The following is a 26,802-nucleotide window of genomic DNA, read 5'->3' on the forward strand; positions in this document are numbered from 1 at the left end:
TCACCCATTTCTCTTCATCCTTTTCAGTTCTACCCATATCAATGTAGAGTTTATTTTCTTACACTTTATCACATACTCCCACAGCTCCTGTTTCAGGAGTAGTGCTACTCCTTCCTTTGCTCTTGTAATCTCACCAACCCCTGACTTTACTCCCAAAGCATTCCCAAGCCATTTTTCCCCTTTACCCTTGAGCTTCGTTTCACTCAGAGCCAAAATATTCAGGTTCCTTTCCTCAAACATATTGCCTATCTCTCCTTTTTCTCATCTTGGTTATATCCACACACATTTAGAAACCCCAATCTGACCCTTTGAGGAGGATGAGCACTCCCCGCGTGACTCCTTCTGTTTCCCCTTTTAGAAAGTTGAAATGCAAGGAGGGGAGGGTTTCTGGCCTCTCTTCATAATTGTGTTTGGCTAACTCGACCATTATCCAAGCTGGCCGTTGTTACAAAGAATAATAGATCTTTGAAATAGCCAACAAATCTGCTTAATAAGGCAGTTTTCCCTCAGATATGAACTACAGTTGCTTGTCTACTCTTGGAGTCACAGATGTTAATGGCTCTTTTGTGAAGAATGTGATTTTGACTTATTTTCTCTATTAAGTAAGTCAGTCATAATCTGTAAAAAAAAATTCCGGTAATTTCGCAGATCTAAAGGCGAGTGAGCCATACAGGCTCTGGGTCCGTTTCTATGGCGATGACTTTCGAATTCCACCACTGTGTCACTGGGGAGTGACACACTGAGAAAAGACACAGATGGGGCCGGCACACCGTGGGAATGAACACACCAGTCTAGAAGAAGGACAGTTTGTTGTGCAGTGAGGTGAAGAAATCACTGGGTAGAGATACATACACCAAGAGAGCGGAAGAAAGCAATCAGGGAAGATATACCTTGGAGAGAAACACACACGGTCGTGTATAAGTGACTAGAGAAAGACATAATGCAAGTGAGGAAACGACAACGCAAGAAGAGAGAGAGAGAGAGAGAGAGAGAGAGAGAGAGAGAGAGAGAGAGAGAGAGAGAGAGAGAGAGAGAGCCTACAACGAGGCTTTGCTTTGAGGCTGTGGTAGCTCGTAGCCAGGGAGAGCACCCAGAGAGTGTGGTATAAGGAGGCTGGCGAGCGGTTCCCACCTTCCAGGAGAAGGGCTTGAGGAAGGCTAGGAAGTTGGTCTCCTCGCTGGGCGGAGGAATGAGGATGGTGGTGGGTTCCTCATAAAAAGCGTGAGTGAAGTCAATGACGGTGTCGCGGATGTAGGTGATGGTGAAGCCCGCTATGGCGAAGTCCACCGTCTGGAATTGAAAGCGCGAAGATTACAGGAAAGGCGTAAGATTTACAAGGACATTAATCAGCTGTGGCGGCTGTAATTCGGTCTCTTTGCCTCTGCCATCGGCCATGTATTATATGAAAATCTCTGATGAATCATCTCGTTCATTCTAAGAGCTTGATGCATTTGGTGGTAATATTGATTAAATGATGGATGACTACAGTTACGTTTTCATTTTCATATCATCGACATGATTGGAAAGAAAAAAGAAAGCTCATACCTTTAACAAGCGGGTTACATAAGGCTAGCTTGTTGTTCCTCGAATAACAGATAATCCAAAATTTTTTTGGGTATAAAAGTTTTATCACAACAACAAGACAGAAAGCAACGTGTCCAGCTTGTCCAACTCTTATGTTTATACCCTTAAGTCGAACATATAGATAGGTTTACCCTTAAGAATCTGGATTATATGGACGATGTATCATGTAAGCTAATATAATGATGACATTGTTCTCTGGAGTGCCCATCGTGGAGACTCACCTGACGCTGGACCATACCGACCATGCCATTGAAAGTCCCGTTCTTCATTGGTGACCCCCAGTTACCATCATATGGCAGCACGAGCGTGTACCTGCCGGGTGACGAGACTGCCTGTAGAGTCGTGCATTACCTCCCTCCCACTGAGAAATGAGGGAGACGTTTGGTATATTTCTGTGCCGATAGAAAGAAACCGGCAAGATCGCCATCGAAAAGGTCAGCTTCCCCGGATCTTATAGAAATGACCCGAAAGAAAGAGAGCTGACCGAGGTGGTGTCGCTCCTCTTACAATAACATTTGCCCATACAACTTGTTCTGTTCAAACACTCATACTTCACAAACACCCTCCTCGCCACACACCCTACCGTCCAATCAAACAACGATTGCTTCCTTCCCAAAGAATAATTCAAATCTAGCACCAGCATCTTGTAGTGATGCAAGTGGGGCGTTTTGATGTGTTTTCCTACTTATTCAGCAGCTTGCTGGACGTCAGGCACCCGCGAGGGAAAACACAGATGCAGAAGAACCTCCGCAGTGGGTAAATGTCTCGATGATTGTATTATAATCTTCCATGAAATCATTATGGATGAGACTCTTCTATAACGTATTTCTAGCCTCTGGCACTAATATCCCTTTCATGTTGCCTTGTGATATCCATGACGCCAACATTATGGAGTACAAGGTTGACTAATGACCATATCCCAAGCCTAATTGCCCCTCTTCAGTGGGCAGTTCATGCCAGACGTTTGGTCCAAGGACATAGGGCGTGGCCCAGGGCGAGCCAGAGCACATAAATTACACATACGCACGCAAGCACGTACTCCTCCTCTACCAGACAAAAACACCTTACGCAACGCAGTATCAGTCACTGGTATGGGAAACCGCGTTAATCACCTGCCCATTGAGGAACAGATCAGCTCACCAAGTCACCCGGCCAACATTTTGCCACAGAATCCCCCACTGTGACACCATCATCTCCCCACTCTATCTTCTAGACCCCAGCACTCCGTGTCACTATATGAATATGAAGTCGCCAAATGGTTACACAGCCTCAAAGTAAATTACTCCACATTATCCGGTGATTTATCTCTAAATTCCAAAAAATTCTCTCCTCAATTAGTCAAACTTCTATGTTTCTTTTTAGCTGGAAGACTTTAATAGCTCTACAGTCTCTCAGTGGGTTACGACTATAGTGCTATCAACCCGATCTCCAACTTTTCTGTGTTTGATTATGCTCACAGATATACTGTGTTAACATGAAGTTCTCCACCATCCAATGCTTCGTCAGCTGCCTGGACTTTATCTATTGTATAAACGTAAGGCCTATATGGCTCCAATCTTCGTTAACGTCACTAAACCTTTGGTTGGGCGGAGGAGAAGTTTAATACCATGGCTTAAATGCTTTCCCGCTGAGCGTCGTCAGACTGTACACTCAATCTTCCATTTCCACACCGATGGTGTCCCACGGGACAAAGTTTGGACCCTCGTGCTTCATCATATGTAATGCCCTGATGAACAGCTTCCAGAAATAAACCATTGCCAACCTCTTCACTGATGACCAGTCTTAAACCATAGTCAAACACATCAACCTTGTTTCAAGCCATGCACCATCCTCTGCTGTCTCATTGGTTCACAGCCACCTCTAAGTTGGTCACTCCACAAATATGTGCTGCTTCTCTTTAGACTATAAACTACGTTAGGAGGATCACATCAGAGCTATCATCAGATCATCCACTTATCTTCCCTTCATTCTTCGTCGACTCAAGCCACTTGGATTTCTACCCTGTGACTGAATCTGAGAATATCTATACGATTTTCATTCCTAAACTCACCTGTGCCTCCGCGCCTGGTCTTCCTCCTCATCCACCACACAACAGGTTGTAGAAACGGACATACAAGATCATCCTCGGTCCTTCTTTACACCACCTGTCTAGTGGCCCTCATTTCAATGATCCTCCCAACTCACTCCAACCATCATTCAACCCCATCCGACATTTTGGCAAGAAGCTACCGTCACTTTCTGTTACCTAGGATCCCTGATCTCAATGTTCGGCTCCATCCCAACTATTGTGAACGTCATCAGTAATCAATAGATAGCATATTCACCTCCAACGAAAGATGTATAAAGGACTGTCTCTGTACCCTGTCCTTGCAGTTCCTACATTCTTGACCAATTCCTTTATCTTATCATATATTTCCAGTTCGAATCTCCTAATAAAAGCTTTTAGCATTATAAACATAACGTACGACCCTTCACCTTAACTTATTCTTCAATCAGATTTCACTTCTGCTGTTCTGAAAAGAATTCATATGAGCTACCAGGTAGCACTACCCTCCAGATTCTTCATTATTCACTTTTTTTCAGTTGTTAGATGATTCTTCAGAAATGCTCACCACCTAACATCAGAAATACCTACCATCTACCTTCAGAAATGCCTATCATTTAATTTCAGAAGTACCTACTATCTACCTCCAGAAATACCTACCATCTACTTTCAGAAATACCTACCATCTACCTTCAGAAATACCTACCATCTACCTTCAGAAATACCTACCATCTACCTTCAGAAATACCTACCATCTACCTTCAGAAATACCTACCATCTACCTTCAGAAATACCTACTATCTGCCTTCAGAAACTTCAGAAATACCTACCATCTACCTTCAGAAATACCTACCACCTACCTTCAGAAATACCTACCACCTACCTTCAGAAATACCTACTATTTGCCTTCTTCTTGCAAATCTCCAGTAACATTGTTTTCATTAACTCTTTGTTGTCCCTAGTGATGTCCCTAGAGCATATTTCTTCAGTAATACAAGAGTCCTTCCTTTTATTCATTGAAAATTCCATCCGCTTTCTCATGAGTTTATTCTCTTTGTATTTTCTCCGTCTGATCATCATCAATCATACCTTCACTGTGAAATCACTCATGTTTTAGATGATCATTTGGAATGAGTCACTTCCCGATATGTGTCACAGCCTGTGCTTAAATTATTTACCCATAGAATTTGTCATCTAACTTCCGATGTACAACTTCCTTTAAGGTATACAGCTCGTCATAACCTGTTGTCCTTATGCTGTACATCAACATGAATTTTCTTCTTTACATCCTGAATTTGCTATATTTTCAGATACACCCATCATCTTTGCAGGTACCGTCCGCTTCTTCACTTCCCCAGTATGCAACCATTTTCCAGCACTCCTGCATGTTCCAGTTCTTCCATTCTTCACTTCCTTATCCCAGTAATATTTCCTATCAACTGCCTTCAGCGATTCGTCAATAGAAATCGAAAGAGCGCGCCTCTGTTATGAGTATCTTAACCCTCTCTTCCTCAGTTATCAGTACCTAGGCACAGTTGTACCCCTGACACATCACATAAATGAAACTGAGAAAACAGAACCTCACCATGGATATCTGGACCTGAAACCCTTTACTCATATGAGGATGAACCTTATAAGAATGACATAAGAAATCCTGAACCACAGTCATGCAGGCCATATAAACCTCCATCCTCCTGAACCACAGTCATGCACGCCATATAAACCTCCATCCTCCTGAACCATAATCATGCAGGCCATATAAACCTCCATCCTCCTGAACCATAATCATGCAGGCCATATAAACCTCCATCCTCCTGAACCACAGTCATGCAGGCCATATAAACCTCCATCCTCCTGAACCACAGTCATGCAGGCCATATAAACCTCCATCCTCCTGAACCATAATCATGCAGGCCATATAAACCTCCATCCTCCTGAACCATAATCATGCAGGCCATATAAACCTCCATCCTCCTGAACCACAGTCATGCAGGCCATATAAACTTCCATCCTCCTGAACCACAGTCATGCAGGCCATATAAACCTCCATCCTCCTGAACCACAGTCATGCAGGCCATATAAACCTCCATCCTCCTGAACCACAGTCATGCACGCCATATAAACCTCCATCCTCCTGAACCACAGTCATGCAGGCCATATAAACCTCCATCCTCCTGAACCACAGTCATGCAGGCCATATAAACCTCCATCCTCCTGAACCATAATCATGCAGGCCATATAAACCTCCATCCTCCTGAACCATAATCATGCAGGCCATATAAACCTCCATCCTCCTGAACCACAGTCATGCAGGCCATATAAACTTCCATCCTCCTGAACCACAGTCATGCAGGCCATATAAACCTCCATCCTCCTGAACCACAGTCATGCACGCCATATAAACCTCCATCCTCCTGAACCACAGTCATGCACGCCATATAAACCTCCATCCTCCTGAACCACAGTCATGCACGCCATATAAACCTCCATCCTCCTGAACCATAATCATGCAGGCCATATAAACTTCCATCCTCCTGAACCATAATCATGCAGGCCATATAAACCTCCATCCTCCTGAACCATAATCATGCAGGCCATATAAACCTCCATCCTCCTGAACCATAATCATGCAGGCCATATAAACCTCCATCCTTTTGAACCACAGTCATGCACGCCATATAAACCTCCATCCTCCTGAACCATAATCATGCAGGCCATATAAACCTCCATCCTCCTGAACCATAATCATGCAGGCCATATAAACCTCCATCCTCCTGAACCACAGTCATGCACGCCATATAAACCTCCATCCTCCTGAACCATAATCATGCAGGCCATATAAACCTCCATCCTCCTGAACCATAATCATGCACGCCATATAAACCTCCATCCTTTTGAACCACAGTCATGCACGCCATATAAACCTCCATCCTCCTGAACCATAATCATGCAGGCCATATAAACCTCCATCCTCCTGAACCATAATCATGCAGGCCATATAAACCTCCATCCTCCTGAACCATAATCATGCAGGCCATATAAACCTCCATCCTTTTGAACCACAGTCATGCACGCCATATAAACCTCCATCCTCCTGAACCATAATCATGCAGGCCATATAAACCTCCATCCTCCTGAACCATAATCATGCAGGCCATATAAACCTCCATCCTCCTGAACCACAGTCATGCACGCCATATAAACCTCCATCCTCCTGAACCATAATCATGCAGGCCATATAAACCTCCATCCTCCTGAACCATAATCATGCACGCCATATAAACCTCCATCCTTTTGAACCACAGTCATGCACGCCATATAAACCTCCATCCTCCTGAACCATAATCATGCAGGCCATATAAACCTCCATCCTCCTGAACCATAATCATGCAGGCCATATAAACCTCCATCCTCCTGAACCACAGTCATGCAGGCCATATAAACCTCCATCCTCCTGAACCATAATCATGCAGGCCATATAAACCTCCATCCTCCTGAACCACAGTCATGCACGCCATATAAACCTCCATCCTTTTGAACCACAGTCATGCAGGCCATATAAACCTCCATCCTCCTGAACCACAGTCATGCTGGCCATATAAACCTCCATCCTCCTGAACCACAGTCATGCACGCCATATAAACCTCCATCCTTTTGAACCACAGTCATGCACGCCATATAAACCTCCATCCTCCTGAACCATAATCATGCAGGCCATATAAACCTCCATCCTCCTGAACCATAATCATGCACGCCATATAAACCTCCATCCTCCTGAACCATAATCATGCACGCCATATAAACCTCCATCCTTTTGAACCACAGTCATGCAGGCCATATAAACTTTCATCCTCCTGAACCACAGTCATACAGGCCATATAAACCCCCATCCTCCTGACCCTTGCCAACACGTACGTGAAGTTGAACCTCTTGGCTATCTCTCTCAGCATCTCGATGCAGAAACCCGTGGCTCCGACGATCTCCTTTCCCGAGGTCTCCAGCACGATGAACGGCGGCCGCTGGGGGAGGAGACGGTGGTGCGTTGGGTGAGGAAACACGCAAGCCATGATTCATTGGAGAGAGAGAGAGAGAGAGAGAGAGAGAGAGAGAGAGAGAGAGAGAGAGAGAGAGAGAGAGAGAGAGAGAGAGAGAGAGAGAGAGAGAGAGAGAGAGAGAGAGAGAGAGAGAGAGTTATGAGCTAGAAAAAATAATGCTGAAAAACAACGGCAAAGTGAGTTTTATGAGTGAACGAGGAGAAAAGTCAGGGACGCTGAATTCATGGAGTGACGACTTTTGAGATGTGTGGGAGTGAAGGTCTGAGGACTGAGCTGTTATTTATGAGAATGCTAAACTTTGAGCTCTGATAGTGCTGAACTTATAACACTGGAGGTGCTGAACTTTGAACTCTAAGATCATTGAAATATAAATTTTGAGTGTCCTGAACCTTGAAGTTTCAAAGTGCTGAACTTTAAGCGCTTTTAATGGTAAAGTTTGAACTCTGGCTGTACTGAATTTGAAACTCTGAGAGTGTTGTGCTTTGAGTTCTTGAAGTGCTAAACATTTGGACTTTGAACTCTGGAGTTTTAAACTTTAAGCTTTGAGAGTATTGAACTTTGAATATGGGAATCTTAGAACACTGGACCTTAAGGAATATAAAACATGTTATGGAAGTCATGATCATCGAACTTTTAGAATAATAATAAACTTTATTTTTGGAAATGCTTAATCATAACATATAAAAGTGCTGAAATTCTAATCACGAGAAGAATGAACTTTAGAATATTTTTGATATCTGAGCTTCGAGCTCTTGAAGTGCTGAACTTTGACCTCTGAAAGACATTAACTTTGAACTTGGATAATCTAAAATTCAAACATTAAGATCTGGACTTTGAATTCTGAGTGTGTTAAACCTTGATCTCTTTCATTAATGAAATCTAACAGTGCTTAGCTTCGAACTTTCATAGCGCTGAACCTTGAACTCTGAGAGTGCTGGATGACTTGATCATCCTAGATGATAACACCACTCTACTATATCAACACCACTCTCACACCGTTAACACCACTTCCACACCGTTAACACCACTCCCACACCGTTAACACCACTCTCACACCGTTAACACCACTTCCACACCGTTAACACCACTCTCACACCGTTAACACCACTTCCACACCGTTAACACCACTCCCACACCGCTAACACCACTCCCACACCGTTAACACCACTCCCACACCGTTAACACCACTCCCACACCGTTAACACCACTCCCACACCGTTAACACCTCTTCCACACCGTTAACACCACTCCCGCACCGTTAACACCACTCTCACACCATTAACACCACTTCCACACCGTTAACACCTCTTCCACACCGTTAACACCACTCCCGCACCGTTAACACCACTCTCACACCATTAACACCACTTCCACACCATTAACACCACTTCCACACCGTAAACACCACTTCCACACCGTTAACACCACTCCCACACCGTTAACACCACTCCCACACCGTTAACACCACTCCCGCACCGTTAACACCACTCCCGCACCGTTAACACCACTCTCACACCGTTAACACCACTCCCGCACCGTTAACACCACTCCCGCACCGTTAACACCACTCTCACACCGTTAACACCACTCCCACACCGTTAACACCACTCTCACACCGCTAACACCACTCCCGCACCGTTAACACCACTCTCACACCGTTAACACCACTCCCGCACCGTTAACACCACTCTCACACCGTTAACACCACTCCCGCACCGTTAACACCACTCTCACACCGTTAACACCACTCCCGCACCGTTAACACCACTCTCACACCGCTAACACCACTCCCGCACCGTTAACACCACTCTCACACCGTTAACACCACTCCCGCACCGTTAACACCACTCTCACACCGCTAACACCACTCCCGCACCGTTAACACCACTCTCACACCGTTAACACCACTCCCGCACCGTTAACACCACTCTCACACCGTTAACACCACTCCCGCACCGTTAACACCACTCTCACACCGTTAACACCACTCCCGCACCGTTAACACCACTCTCACACCGTTAACACCACTCCCGCACCGTTAGCACCACTCTCACACCGTTAACACCACTCTCATGTTTTCATTACTACTTGCAAGGTTTACTATCACTAGCGTTAGTACTATCAACCTCCACACGTAATAGCCTTAGTAACATCAATGATCATTGTTACTAGCCTGACCATTATCCATGTTTACTGTTACTAAATTTTGTGCCATCAATGTTCAGTGTTACTAGCCTTAGATCCATCAATGTTCACTGTTACTAGCCTTCGAGCCATCAATGTCCACTGTTATTAGCCTTCGAGCCATCAATGTTCATTGTTACTAGCCTTCCTATCATCAATGTTCATTGTTCCTAGCCTTCGAGCCATCAATGTTCATTGTTACTAGCCTTCCTATCATCAATGTTCACTGTTACTAGCCTTCGAGCCATCAATGTTCATTCGATCCATCAGTGTTCACTGTTACTAGCCTTCGCGCCATCAATGTTCAGTGTTACTAGCCTTCGAGCCATCAGTGTCCACTGTTATTAGCCTTCGATCCATCAATGTTCATTGTTACTAGCCTTCCTATCATCAATGTTCACTGTTACTAGCCTTCGAGCCATCAATGTTCATTGTTACTAGCCTTCCTATCATCAATGTTCACTGTTACTAGCCTTCGAGCCATCAATGTTCATTGTTACTAGCCTTCCTATCATCAATGTTCACTGTTACTAGCCTTCGAGCCATCAATGTTCATTCGATCCATCAGTGTTCACTGTTACTAGCCTTCGCGCCATCAATGTTCACTGTTACTAGCCTTCGAGCCATCAGTGCCCACTGTTATTAGCCTTCGATCCATCAATGTTCATTGTTACTAGCCTTCCTATCATCAATGTTCACTGTTACTAGCCTTCGAGCCATCAATGTTCACTGTTACTAGTCGGTTCTATCATCTCTCACCTCAGGTACCCCCCCCCCCTCCCTCCCCCTCCCCCACCTAAAAAAAAAGAAGAAAAAGTGGGGTGAGGGCAAGGTGAGGGTACATCAGCCTGACACCTTTTCATCATGTGACATAACTCGGACTGAATCATGCATGAATTACCCCCTGGAAGATACTACTTCACCTGCACGGCTCCTTCGTGTAATAACTCTACTTCTCTTTTTTACGTGAAGTCACCACGCGTGAAGGATGTGGACGACTTGCCATACAGAGTGACGTCCACGTACGTCTCTCCCGGTGTGCAGCGAGCATTTTAGGACAGTTAGCTCAGCAGATCGATAGCCATACCATGAAATATTAAACAGATATTTACATGAAGGCGAAATATTCATGATTAAACTTGGATGAGCGGTGAGCACTGGTGGTGACGATGTCCCGTGTGTTTTCAGGGCAGGGTAATGACAAACGTTGCCTTGGTTAAGGCGATCATTTTGTGGTGTGTTGCGGGCGCTTAGTTGCCTTGGTTAAGGCGATCATTTTGTGGTGTGTTGCGGGCGCTTAGTTAAAGGAACTTCTCGAGTGACGCAACAAAAGCAGATAGAGGACATCTAAAGAAGAAGAATGGGCAGTAGAGGTTGTAGTGGAAAAGTAACGATCTTGGAACAATATAATAACACAGTTTATACATATTGGCTTTTACTGTTCAATATAGTATGTAGCTGTGCTCATGTGGTGCACTGGATCAGCCTACTACTTACCCTCAGATGGTACACTGCATCAGCCCATTATTTACCCTCAGATGGTACACTGCATCAGCCCATTACTTACCCTTAGATGGTGCACTGGATCAGCCCATTACTTACCCTCAGATGGTACACTGCATCAGCCCATTATTTACCCTCAGATGGTACTTTCGATCAGCCCATTACTTACCCTCAGATGGTACACTGCATCAGCCCATTATTTACCCTCAGATGGTACTTTCGATCAGCCCATTACTTACCCTCAGATGGTGCACTGGGCTTTCTAGAGTCTCAGAACTGGTCGAGCGAGACAGATGGCAAGAGTGTATCTCTACAATAAATCATGTGTTCGATTATAAAAAAAAATCTACAGGAATGAGATGTTAAGATACATTTTCTCTTGTAATAAAAGATTATAAGCTTTAACGATGGATGAGGATCCTCAGCTATCTCATGTCTCTATAACACAGTGATGGCATTTGACGGGTTTGGATGGTATCGAAGTAAAATGTATCAAGAAAAGGGGTGACTGAAGTAATGTATACATAGTGCCACTATACAAAGGCAAAGGGGATAAAGGTGAGTGTTCAAACTACAGAGGAATAAGTTTGTTGAACAATACTGGGAAATTATATGGGAAGGCATTGACTGAGAGGGTGAGGACATGTACAGAAAATCAGACTGGGGAAGAACAGTGTTGTTTCAGAAATGGCAGAGGATGTGTGGATCAGGTGCTTGCTTTGAAAAATGTGTGTAAGAAATACTTAGAAAAACAGATGGATTTGTATGTAGCATTTATGGATCTGGAGAAGGCATCTCACCTCCCAATTGACTTGACCCTCAACCCTACTGTACCTAATAACCTTGCTCTTATTCACATTTACTCTTAACTTTCTTCTTCCACACACTTTACCAAACTCAGTCACCAGCTTCTGCAGTTTCTCACATGAATCAGCCACCAGCGCTGTATCGTCAGCGAACAACAACTGACTCACTTCCCAAGCTCTCTCATCCCCAACAGACTTCATACTTGCCCCTCTTTCCAAAACTCTTGCATTTACCTCCCTAACAACCCCATCCATAAACAAATTAAACAACCATGGAGACATCACACACCCCTGCCGCAAACCTACATTCACTGAGAACCAATCACTTTCCTCTCTTCCTACACGTACACATGCCTTACATCCTCGATAAAAACTTTTCACTGCTTCTAACAACTTTCCTCCCACACCATATATTCTTAATACCTTCCACAGAGCATCTCTATCAACTCTATCATATGCCTTCTCCAGATCCATAAATGCTACATACAAATCCATTTGCTTTTCTAAGTATTTCTCACATACATTCTTCAAAGCAAACACCTGATCCACACATCCTCTACCACTTCTGAAACCATATATATATATATATATATATATATATATATATATATTATATATATATATATATATATATATATATATATATATATATATATATATATATATATATATATATATATATATATATATATTTTTTTTTTTTTTTTTTTTTTTTATACTTTGTCGCTTGTCCCTGGGGATAGCGGAGAAAGAATACTTCCCACGCATCCCCTGCGAGTCGTAGAAGGCGACTAAAAGGGGAGGGAGCGGGTGGCTGGAAATCCCCCCCCCCCCCCCCCTCTCTTTTTTTTTTTAATTTTCCAAAAGAAGAAGCAGAGAAGGGTGCCAGGTGAGGATATTCCCTCAAAGGCCCAGTCCTTTGTTCTTAACACTACCTCGCTGACGCGGGAAATGGCGATAGTATGAAAAAAGAAAGAAAAAAAAAAAAAAAAATATATATATATATATATATATATATATATATATATATATATATATATATATATATATATATATATGCTTCCTATGACTCAGGAATATATTTGATCACGCGCAAAGTTGTGATCCTTTCCAATATATATATGCGTGTGTGTGTATGTGTGCGTGCGTGTGTGTGTGTGCGTGTGTGTGTGTGTGCGTGTGTGTTTATGTGTGCGTGCGTTTGTTTGTGTGTGTGTGTGTGTGTGTATAAGCGTATGGGCCATTCTTCGTCTGTTTGCTGGCGCTACCTGGCTGACGCGGGAAACGGTGATCAATTACAATGAAATGGATTTCAGATCCGCTCCAGTAAATTGTTCTACAAAGCCATCGATGTAGGTAGTTGTTAAGAGGCATGCAACAGTTGGCAAGCGCTTGCACAAGCAGCCCTATGAAAATCAGACCATATTTACTTATGAATCCCTACGATGAGCTCTTGTCATGGGCTAGCGCGTAGTGCTCACCGTAGGAAGACAGGTTTTTGATTTATTCCAAAATTCGTAGATACTTTCCCTTGTCTCTTCTTTTCCCCCATTCATCATCCTCCCTACATTTCTATTAAGTCCCGGCCTTGATGTGGACTATTGTCCGTGACTGGAGCCTTCAATGTGAAAAAGAAAAAAGGAATGAGGAGGGAGAGGTTCATTACAAGGTACGCCAAAGTAATTTGTGATACAATGATTCATTTCGTGGCACTAAAGTCACTTTTTCTGTCGACTTAGTGTGTTGATCACATTTCTTTGAGCGTCAATGACTGAAGAGTTGAGACAATAAGTGACGTATCGTATAGTAAGTTGTCACCATCCTGTACTTGACTGAAATAATTGGTATAAAGACATATCTTCTTTGCTAGAGATCTGTTCATCATCATAGGGTCATTCAGAATAAAGATGAAATCTAGCATTTATATGACTTTATTTGATTATTTATCATAAAGCTCGGATTCACAGTTAGTAATATTAATTCTTATACTATTAATGGAGAATATTAAATGGAAAGCACAAACTCTGCAACCTAGAGGCCCTGTAATGTCTGTTTCCCTCATATACGACTATTGTGGAAACTGGAATCAACACTTCAACATTATCGTTACTTCCACCGCACAACCATCACCATCACTGGTCCATGATCACCACCACACTACTGCCAACATCATGGCTACCATTACCAGCAACTGCCATCAATAATCCTACTAAATATCACCACAAATACCACCGCCAGTAACCTTGCTGCCGCCACCACCGACCACAGCATCAACTGTCTCACCTGCCAGCGAGAAGACAGCTCAGGTAGTAGCAAGACCTTTAACCCTCTAATAGAGTCAGCTTACACATACACTTCATCCATATTCGCTAGATCTTCTGAGCTTGTTTAGTGCCACCTTACTGTCTAATCTACCTCGCATACTTCACAGTACACAAATACTTAAGTCTGTCTCCAAGAAAAATGGATTTTGCTTCAATTCAAATACCGAGGACGCTTTTCTTCTCAAGAGTAGTTCCGACAGGGGTTGATTTGTCCTTGTATATAACACTCCCATCATCTCGGGGGATGATCTAGTTCTGAAAACTTACATCACAAACTCGAGTCCGATGTGACTCCAAGTCTGACTTAAACTTTTTCTTATTTGTCCTTCATCGCAGAGTCGGTTTTCTTTCTCCTATTCTAAAGATACGACTTCAGTTCCTTCTCCCGAGAACTGGCTATTTCTGTGCCTACCCCACCATCTAGACCAAATAATGATCAGCAACTCAATGCGTCACACGATTACAGTGGAACAGTTGGTTACTCGAAGATGGGCCGTTATGATGTCTCTTTCTTTCTTTACACTGATAAGCTTCTAAATACTTTACTTTTCCATGTTTATCCTAACTGATACCACTTCAAATCTCTCTTATCCTTTCCTTACTTCTTTATCTCTTTATCTCTCTCTTCTGTTTCATTTAATGTTTTTCACTAGAGCGCATGACATAAAGAAAATATGTTCCTTAAATCTTTTGAAGATAATCTTCTGGTACACCTTCATTATGTTTATGAGTTATTCATAAAGTGTGATTTTCATGCCAGGGGAACACTTCGTTACTGTAAGTCACGTTAATGACTCCACGTGTAATATAACAGACATAAAATTTTTATGTTTTAGGTCTCTCATATATTTTCCAGGTCTTTTAATGAAAATGGACCCACACACATAACTCCACAAAACGCTCAACAATTCATATGAAATGGAAAATCAATGTGACTGGTCATTAACACAGAAAGGTATAAATGTCCTTTTTTTCTATCTATTCACATGAAATAACTGTGATGTGTTTAATAGTCATCACTGAGGAGGTAATTGGGTCACTTGATTACATAAAGTCACGTCATTCCTGTGTATCATGATGGTTATAGTGTACCACCTTGGTTACTACACCTTGATGCTTGGCCCTACCCGATGCTCTGGAAACACAGATCACTGGATCCTTCTTAGGTTATATTTGATACTGGAAGAGATGAGAAACTCATAGGTTAGTGTGGTGAAAAATCTAATTGACAGTAGGTGCTCGAACGTGAGCTAATGCTAATAGATAGGTAGATGGATAGATATACAGACAAACAGACAAAGATACGTAGAATACAGAGAGACAGACAAGACTGAAATAATTTTGAAAAACTGTAAGACCCGATCCTGTGTTACAAGATGTGCAGAAGCTGATGACTTTTTACGTAGTGTTCCTCAGTGATGGTAAGATGCCTCGTTCGCTGGACCGTATCTAGCCATTCAGTTGCCTTACCGATAGAGAGACCAACTAATGGCTTCCTTTAATATCCTTGCTTGACGTGATTTAAGGAAGCAAATCCTTGCAAAGCATACTGTCGTATGGGTTCTATGATCATGGGAAAGGCTATATCAAAGACCCAGCCAAAAATGTCTCTATTTTAAGGTCCTTCGTCACCTCCATACGTCACCACGGGGCATTACAGTCAACCAATAATTTCCTAGATTCACTTTACATGATAACGGGTTCAGAAGCCAATCCTAGGAAGTTGTGGCAAATCAACACCAAATCCATATGCAGCACTTCATCACTGTCTACGTCAGCACTCTGGTGCATAGCTGGGAAAGGCGGGGTTTGCACAAAAGGTTTCCTTCACCAGACATGATATACTGATCCTGTGTCACTTTATGAGAGATTAACTGGAGGAGTGGAGGAGTTCTTGGCCCCAACCTTTATAACTACCCCGACATCCTCTCTCTTATGAACCAAAAGTGCATTAAAGTCACGAATTAGTGAAGGTATCCGACTGATATGTGGTTGAGACACCAGGCCACGCGATGCTTGGTTAGGACACACTTTGTCCCTATTTGTGTTGTTTTCACACACCTGGCCACTATATCTATGGCTGTGACACACGTGGCCACCGGATGCATGAGTTTGACACACCTGGTCTCCAGATTTATGACTGTGACACACCTGACCACCAGATGTGTGACTGTGACACACATGGTCACCCGATTCACAGTTGTAGTACACCTGGCAATCATATTTACATATATGACACTCCTAGGCATCAGATGTGTGTTTGTGATATATGTGGCCATCAGATGTGCGATTGCTACAAACCTAGCCACCAAATAGCGACTAGAGGTGTTTTTGTAACACACCTGGCCACCAGATAGCCACCAGAGGTGTTTTTGTAACACACCTGGCCACCAGAAGTGTGGCTGCAGGAGGCCAACAGATGTGTGGTTACAACAGACCTAGCCTCCCACCAGATGTCTGATTATGACATGACTGGCCACCAGGAGTGTGGCTATGCCACTCCTAGCCACAATATGTGTGGTTGAGATACATATGCTCACCAAATGTATGGCTCAAACACATCTGCTCACGAGATATGTAGTTATAGCACCTGGCCAACAGCTGTGTAACCATAACACACCTGGTCACCAGGTATGTGGGTGAGATACACCTAGTCACCAGATCTGTGTTTGTGGCATACTTGGCTAGCAGATATGTCTTGGTAACACACCTAACCACTAGACGTGTGGTTGTAATACACCTGCCCACCAGATGTGTGGTTTTGACACATATGACCACCAAATATGTGGTTGTGACAAAGCTCCCCAATAGATGTGTGGTTGATCCGCGCTTGCCCACTAGATGTGTTGTTATGACACACCTGGCCCTCAGATGTGTGGCTGTGACACACCTGATCACCAGATGTATAGTTATATGACACTTGGCCACAAGACATGTGGTTGTAACATACCTAGCCACCATTGCGTGGTTATGACATACCTGGTCCCCAGATTTGAAATTGAACATACCTGGCCATCAGATATGTGGTTGCGCTACACATGACCTCTGGATCTGTGGTTGGTTCATACGTGGCCTCCAGATGTGTGTTTGTGACAAATCTGGTCACTGGTTTGTTTTGATGTGGTACACCTAACACACCTGGCCAGTATGTATGCATAACCTGAAAAATCTGGCCAACAGATGATCAGAACCCTAAAAAATCTGGCCAGCAGATGTGTTCATGTGACAGACTTGGCCACCAGATTCATTTCTGTGACATAGCTGGCCACAGGATGCGTGATTATGACACACTTGGACATCAGATGTATGTTTGTGATGTATCTGCCTATCAGATGTGCGACTGTGTTTACCTGGCCTCCAGATATGCGGTTGCGAGAAACCTGCCTGCTGGTTTGCATGAGTGTGCCACACCTTACCACCAGATGTGCATAACCCCGACACACCTTGCTTGCAGACGTGCGTAACACAAAGCAACCTGACCAGCAGATGATTATAACCCAGACAAATCTGGCCAGTAGATGTGTGGTTGTGACAAACATGGCCACCAGAAGTGAGGTTGTAGGACAATTTGCCACCAACTGTGGCTTATTGTGGTTGTGGCACACTTGGCCACCAGAAGTGTGGTTGTGGGACAATTTGCCACCAACTGTGGCTTATTGTGGTTGTGGCACACTTGGCCACCAGAAGTGTGGTTGTAGGGCAATTTACCACCAATTATGGTCTATTGTGGTTGTGGCACACTTGGCCTCCAGGTCTGTGGCTGTGAGACACCTAGCCACCTGGGGTGAGCGTGTGGCACACCTGGCCACCAGACTTATGGTTATGACACACTTAGCTACCAGAAGCGTGAATGTGACACACCTGGTGATCATAAATGTGACTGTGACACACTTGGCCAACAGAATTTTGATTGCAACGCACCTGGCCACCAAATGTGTGATCGTGACACTCCTGGCCACGAAATGGGTGGGTGTAACATATTTGGCCACCAGATGTGTGGTTATGACACTCCTAGCCACCAGATGTATGGTTGTAACACACCTGCTCACCAGACTTTGGTTGTAACACCTGACCACCAGATGTATGGTTTGACACACCTGGCCAAAAGATATGTGGTTATGACACACCTGGCCACCCGATGTGTGGTTGTGACACACTTGCTCACAAGATATGTGGTTGTGACGCACCTGATCACAAGATGTGTGGTTGTGACACATCTGGCCACAAGATGTGTGGTTGCGACGCATCTGGCCACACGATGTGTGGTTGTGACACACCTGGCCACAAGATATATGGTTGTGACACACCTGGCCACCCGATGTGTGGTTGTGACACACCTGGCCACAAGATGTGTGGTTGTAACACACCTGGCCACCCAATGTGTGGTTGTGACGCACTTAGCCACCAGATGTGTGGTTGTAACACACCTGGCCACCCGATGTGTGGTTGTGACAAACCTGGCCACAAGGTGTATGGTTGTGACATACCTGGCCACCCGATGTGTGGTTGTGACACACCTGGCCACACGATGTGTGGTTATAACACACCTGGCCACTAGATGTGTGGTTGTGACGCACTTAGCCACCAGATGTCTGGTTGTGACACACTTAGCCCACAAGACATGTGGTTGTAAGGGACCTGACCACATGATGTATTGTTGTGACACAACTGGCCACCCGATGTGTGGATGTGACACACCTGGCCACCCGATGTGTGGTTGTGACACACCTGGCCACCCGATGTGTGATTGTGACGCACCTGGCCACCCGATGTGGGTTGTGACACACCTGGCCACCCGATGTGTGGTTGTGACGCACCTGGCCACCCGATGTGTGGTTGTGACACACCTGGCCACCCGATGTGTGGTTGTGACACACTTGGCCACCCGATGTGTGGTTGTGACACACCTGGCCACCCGATGTGTGGTTGAGACACACTTGGCCACCCGATGTCTGGTTGTGACGCACCTGGCCACACGATATGTGGTTGTGACGCACCTGGCCACACAATGTGTGGTTGTGACACACTTGGCCACCCGATGTGTGGTTGTAATGCACCTGGTCACACGATGTGTGGTTGTGACACACCTGGCCACCCAATGTGTGGTTGACGCACCTGGCCACTCAATGTCTAGTTGTGACACACTTGGCTACACGATGTATGGTTGTGACGCACCTGGCCACATGATGTGTTGTTGTGACACATCTGGTCATCCAATGTGTGGTTGTAACACACCTAACCACCCGATGTGTGGTTGTGACGCACCCGGCCACACGATGTGTGGTTGTTACACAGCCACACGATGTGTGGTTGTGACACACCTGGCCACAAAAGGTGTGGCTGTAACACATCTGGCCACCAGATGTGTGGTTGTGACACACTTAGCCACAAGATGTATGGTTGTGACACACTTGTCCACAAGATGTGTGGTTGTGACACACCTGTCCACAAGATGTGTGGTTGTGACACACCTGGCCACAAGATGTGTGTTTGTGACACACCTGGCCGTCATCACATTTCGGATCTAACACACAGGTCATCGGGTATGTGGTTGAGCTACATATGGTCTACAGATTTGTGCATGTGACACACCTGGCCACCAGATGTGTATAACTTTAGCAAACCTGACCACACAATGCTAGGAGATGCATATGATCAGGCCAAGAGATGTGCATAACTTCGATACATCTAATTTGCAGATGTGTGTAACCTTAACACACCTGAGTGGGAGATGTAATTAACCCAAATATTCTTGGCTTGCAGATGTGTATAACCCTGACACACATGGCCAGCAGACGTGTATAACCGCGACACCCCTGGCCAACAGGTGTTTATAGGGTTGACACACCTGGCCAAGATGTGTAAAACTTTAACACACCTAGCCAGTAGATGTGCATAGCCCTGATATGCCTGGCTAACAGGTGTGAATAACGCTGGCAAACATGGCCAGCAGATGTGTACAACCATAACATCATTGGCCAGCAGCTGGTCATAGCCCTGACACACCTGGCCAGCAGATGTTTACAACCCTAACACACCTGGCAATTAAATGTACATACCCATGACACCCCTGGCCAGTAGATATGGATATCCATGACAACCTAGGCCAGCAGATATGGATGTCTATGATATTCCTGTCTACTGGGTGTGTATAGCCAACAACCATGTGATTCTGGTATAAGCAGCAGTGTTATGGATCTCATATAATGACACATATTCTTCCGTTACTGGGCCTGAGTTATGCCCCTTCATCACAGCCCGTATATTTGCACTCATGACTGACGCACAGTTGCGTTTGATTCAAGACGACTCTTGCACGAAAGAAATCCCACCCAAGCCTAAATAAATCTCACTGGAAGCAGCATTTTTCCTCATTCCTTACGCTGTAATTTAGACGATTTGTGAACGCGTCTCGCGAAACCCGCAGAAGCTCTATAGCTTTTGGGTTTGTTTTGGGGTATTCATTCAGAGCTGCCTTCCTTCCCAGGGTGTTCCCTTCATTGTTGTGCTAATGTAATTTACCTCATTTTTCATGGAAATCGAAACCCCGACGCTTGGAGGCTAAGAAAAAACAATTATCCTTCCAGGAACTTCTTGACGGAAGGACATTTGGAACCCAGAGTTAACAAAGAAATTCCTCAAAATGTACTCTAGGGGATCTAACACTGTCATTAGAGTCGGACTGTCTTACTCCAGGGACATTATGGTAATAGAATGCCGATGTCTGAGGAATTTGGACCAAATTGCTCAGACAACAGTTCCCCGGAAAATTACTGTTCACTGAGTTCATTACTTGAAGTTAATTTGACGCCTTAGTAAGTGGTACAAATAGTTACAGTCACTAGTCATTTCCCTCAGAGGTTTATGGTGAAACAGTAAAATGGATAGAAATACCATAAGGTAGCATTACCCGGAAAATAGAACACTTATGTCTACACGTGAAATTAACAGTAAAAAACAGATAGTTCAAATAGAATGTGTACTAAAGGAACTCACACGACTGAAAGACATTGGCGGCTGATATAATCGTAAGGAACATATGAGTTACAAGTTCTACAAGAATATGTGAAGACAAAATCTGGCATTCTGATAAATGATATAAAGGCCACGGATTTTTTTTCTTCTGAAGAAACTGAAAGAGCTTAAGAGTTCATAAGTGATTTGTGGGCTCTACAGGGCTTTTGCACGTTCAAATCTTCGAAGAGTTTATGAGCTCTGAAGCTATGAGTGTTAGAGGTTTCCATGACTAGATGGCTTTATAATCTACCAAGGTTAAGAAGTCTGAAAAATGGCTTGCCAGTCCCCACGATGTCCTGAGTCGTTCATCCATTGCTGAAAAAGATGAATATCTCTAAGAGGGTTTCCTGATCTATCAAGATTTATGTGTAATAGAGACGTCTGTCCTAGCGTGCGGCACGTCCAGGTGTCTGATCTAGCGTGCAGCATGTCCAGGTTGTCTGATCTAGCGTGCAGAGCGGCCAGGTTGTCTGATCTAGCGTGCAGCACATCCAGGTTGTCTGATCTAGCGTGCGGCACGTCCAGGTGTCTGACCTAGCGTGCGGCATGTCCAGGTTGTCTGATCTAGCGTGCAGAGCGGCCAGGTTGTCTGATCTAGCGTGCAGCACATCCAGGTTGTCTGATCTAGCGTGCAGCACATCCAGGTTGTCTGATCTAGCGTGCAGCATGTCCAGGTGTCTGGTCTAGCGTGCAGCACATCCAGGTTGTCTGATCTAGCGTGCAGCACATCCAGGTTCTCTGATCTAGCGTGCAGCACATCCAGGTTGTCTGATCTAGCGTGCAGCATGTCCAGGTGTCTGGTCTAACGTGCAGCATGTCCAGGTGTTTGATCTAGCGTGCAGCACATCCAGGTGTCTGATCTAGCGTGCAGCACATCCAGGTTGTCTGATCTAGCGTGCAGCACTTCCAGGTTGTCTGATCTACCGTAAAGCATCACTTTTCTGTGGTAATCCAAAGGTTGGAGCAGAATTCTAACCACTGCGGGGTAGAGACACAAAGATGTTTGCTATCACAGTAGGGGTATGTCTCAGTCCTGCCCCGCGATCCTTGGCTCCTCAGCCTGTGCTTGACGTGTCCACGTAACCTAGATGCAAGAAGTGGTAACAATCGAGGCCTCGAGTATACCGTCCAAAACGAACCTGTTAATAATTCTGAGTAATAGTGTTACCGGCTCCGCCTGCTCGACGTTACACCGCAAGAGGCACGTCATTTTTGGCAGGAATGTACCACTGGGAGAATAGTCTCGTCAAATAACTCCTCACTCCAGAGGAGTCTACATTTCCCTGCTACATGAAGCAGTGCAGCCTTGGGCTGAAGGAGAGTTTCGAAAGACTTAATTGGTAAAACGAATTTTTTAGTAGAAATTTTTCATAAAGTAATCAAATAACATAAGTATATATATATATATATATATATATATATATATATATATATATATATATATATATATATATATATATATATATATATATATATATATATATATATATATATGTATATATATATATATATATATATATATATATATATATATATATATATATATATATATATATATATATATATATATATATATATATATATTATCCCTGGGGATAGGGGAGAAAGAATTCTTCCCACGTATTCCCTGCGTGTCGTAGAAGGCGACTAAAAGGGAAGGGAGCGGGGGGCTGGAAATCCTCCCCTCTCGTTTTTCATCTTCCAAAAGAAGGAAGAGAGAAGGGGGCCAAGTAAGGATGTTCTCTCAAAGGCTCAGTCCTCTGTTCTTAATGCTACCTCGCTAATGCGGGAAATAGCGAATAGTATGAAAAAAAAAAAAAAAAAAAAATATATATATATATATATATATATATATATTTACTTATTTGTTATTCATTTATTATACTTTGTCTGTGTCTCCCGTTAGCGACGTAGCGCAAGGAAACAGACGAAAGAATGGCTCAACCCACCCACATGCGCATGTATATACATACACGTCCACAAACCCACATATACATACCTATACATCTCAACGTATACATATATATACACACACAGACATATACATATATACACATGTACATAATTCATACTGTCTGCCCTTATTCATTCCCGTCGCCACCCCGCCACACATGAAATGACAACCCCCTCCCCCCCCCGCATGTGCGCGAGGTAGCACTAGGAAAAGACAACAAAGGCCACATTCGTTCACATTCAGTCTCTAGCTGTCATATATAATGCACCGAAGCCACAGCTCCCTTTCCACATCCAGGCCCCACAGAACTTTCCATGGTTTACCCCAGACGCTTCACATGCCTTGGTTCAATCCATTGACAGCACGTCCACCCCGGTATACCGCATCGTTCCAATCACTTTATTCCTTGCACGCCTCTCACCCTCCTGTATGTTTAGGCCCCGATTACTCAAAATCTTTTTCACTCCATCCTTCCACCTCCAATTTGGTGTCACGTTTCTCCTTGTTCCCTCAATCTGTGACACATATATTCTCTTGTCCAACCATTTTTTCATTTATTCTCTACATATGTCCAAAGCATTTCAACACACACTCCTCTGCTCTCTCAACTACACTCGATCAAACTACCTAACACCACATATTGTCCTCAAACATTTCATTTCCAACACATCCACCCTCCTCCGTACCAAATCTTTAGCCCATTTTCCTCTCCGAGACAACGTTCTCTCCTTCCACATAGTCTTTATTGCTCCCAGAACCTTCACCGCCTCCCCCACCGTCTGACTCACTTCCGCTCTCATAGTTCCACTCACTGCTAAGTCCACTCCCAGTTATCTAAACATTTCATTCCTGTGGCATGAGAAAGGTGGGAGATGGGCAGATGAGAAAGGGAAGTGAGTGGTGGGATGAAGAAGTAAGATTGTTAGTGAAAGAGAAGAGAGAGGCATTTGGACGATTCTTGCGGGAAAATTATGCAAATGAGTGGGAGATGTATATAAGAAAGAGGCAGAAGGTCAAGAGAAAGGTGCAAGAGGTGAAAAAGAGGGCGAATGAGAGTTGGGGTGAGAGAGTATCATTAAATTTTAGGGAGAATAAAAAGCTGTTTTGGAAGGAGGTAAATAAATGCGTAAGACAAGGGAACAAATGGGAACACTGGTGAAGGGGGCTATAGATAGGGTTATGGGGAGGAAGGTGGATGTGTTGAAAATGAGATGTTTGAGGACAATATGTGGTGTGAGGTGGTTTGATCGAGTAAGTAATGAAAGGGTGAGAGAGATGTGTGGTAATAAAAAGAGTATGGTTAAGAGAACAAAAGAGGGTGTATTGAAATGGTTTGGTCACATGGATAGAAAGAGTGAGGAAAGATTTACAAAGAGGATATATGTGTCAGAGGTGGAGGGAACGAGGAGTGGGAGACCAAGTTGGAGGCGGAAGGATGGAGTGAAAATGATTTTGAGCGGCAAATGGGAGTTGGGGTGAGAGAGTATCATTGAATTTCAGGGAGAATAAAAAGATGTTTTGGAAGGGGTATGTTCAGGCCGCGATCGCTCAAAATCTTTTTCACTCCATCCTTCCACCTCGACTTTGGTTTTCCGATTCCCTTTGTTCCCTTAACCTCTGACACATGTATCCTCTTGGTCAATCTTTCCTTACTCATTCTCTCCATATGTCCAAGCCACTTCAACACACCCTCTTCTGCTCTCTCAACCACACTCTTCTTACTTCCACACATCTCTCTTCTACATCATTTACTCGATCAAACCCCCTCACACCACATATTGTCCTCAAACATTTCATTTCCAACACATCTACCCTCCTTCGTACAACCATATCTATATCCTATGCCTCGCAAACATATAACATTGTTGGAACTACTATTCCTTCCAACATACTCATTTTTGCTCTCCGAGATGATACAGTATGATGATATAATACAAATGATATGATATAAGAACAATATATACATAAGTTTAATTGACGGGGAAACAGGACTTTAAAACTTTGTTCCTGTAAGGTCAAGTTTTGAAGTTGGTCTGGGAGAGCGCCTCTGGGGTAGTGTTTCCAGAGGCTTCTACCAAGTGTGCCTTACTAATGTTCCTGCCAACAACTTCCAACTAATGCTCTAACGTAGAGTTCTTATCAATTACTTCTGAATATTTCTGGCTAATGCTCCTCCTAGTTCATATGAATGGTAATCACATCAGCAACAGGGGCAGCAGCTCGGAGGAGTGCCGTGCTTGTGCTCAAGATTTGAAAGGTCTTTAGTTCTCCAGACCTGCTTGTTGAGACAAGCTCGGCAGAGGAGTGCAGGGTGAACGAGCCCATGAATGATATATCATTTGTATGTAACATTTTACTGTGTCAACTGAAGATGTGGAACTGAAACTTTGGGATTGGAATACCAGAAGTAAACTATCTCTAAAAGATTATTTAGTGAGTGTACAAACAGAAGCTAATGTGAATATCTAACATGAAATGAACAGAGGCGTTTATAAGTGAAATACATTTGGATGGTATAACGGTGAATAGAAAAAGCAAAGTAAAATATCTGTAACTAATGGTTGGCACCACCATTTGATATGATTCAATATTCAATTCTGGCTAGTTACTATGTCTTTAAGCCAGTAGGCCAAATGAATATCATTCATAGAAATTGGAAAACTATTCAAGGCCTAAGAAAATTAACGAACCTGCTAAATATGTATCCATTATGCGGAATAAATCAAGTACACACCAACAGTCACATTAGGTTGAGGAAACCTTGTATGAAGCACACACACACGGCCAAACCTTGGCAAGAACATTCGAGTCTGACTTATGAATAGAAATAGATTCCGTCAAGGGAAACTATCATGTTCTAACGGTTGTGATTACAACCATAAAAAGAAGGCTAAAAATTGAGATTCGTGCACAGGATGGAAATGAAATGAGTGGAGAACTGAAAGACAGATCATCTGAAACCAAACACCTGGCGAATTTGTGGAAATAATTGAAAAACAGGATCAGAAGTTATCTTAGTTCGAGAGAGTAACGAAACAGAGGAACAATATAAAACAAAACATGAATAGTGTCGGAGCTGAAAAGCAGTCAAACATCATGAACGCAAACTCAGTTCGGCTGAAGAATTTTGAGAAAATTTGTGAATAGAGGAAAGAAGAAAATACTAAAAATCGAGGAAAAACAATGTCATTCGGTTCGTTTTTGAATGTCCTAAAGAGTGTTAGACACGATGGTAAGAGTGAGCAGAAGAGGAGCCAGTAGGAAGTTCTTGGACTGTTTAACAGAAATTGCAGTGGAACAAAGACGTGGGGACTTTGAAACAGAAGGACAC

General features: G+C 43.7%; 1 protein-coding gene across 1 annotated transcript in view; it reads right to left on the minus strand.

Moving 5' to 3' along the window:
* LOC139752826 (glutamate receptor U1-like) overlaps positions 1-26,802 on the minus strand; it is a 76,237-nt gene that overhangs the window by 40,575 nt on the left and 8,860 nt on the right. The window contains exons 4-6 of the mRNA XM_071668770.1: positions 7,544-7,647; positions 1,806-1,896; positions 1,132-1,290 (exon numbers count right to left, since the gene is read on the minus strand). Coding sequence (XP_071524871.1) covers positions 1,132-1,290; positions 1,806-1,896; positions 7,544-7,647 — 354 coding nt within the window. The remainder of the gene's footprint in view (positions 1-1,131; positions 1,291-1,805; positions 1,897-7,543; positions 7,648-26,802) is intronic.

Source organism: Panulirus ornatus, chromosome 13 (genome assembly GCF_036320965.1).
Source record: "Panulirus ornatus isolate Po-2019 chromosome 13, ASM3632096v1, whole genome shotgun sequence".
Lineage (NCBI taxonomy): Eukaryota > Metazoa > Arthropoda > Malacostraca > Decapoda > Palinuridae > Panulirus > Panulirus ornatus.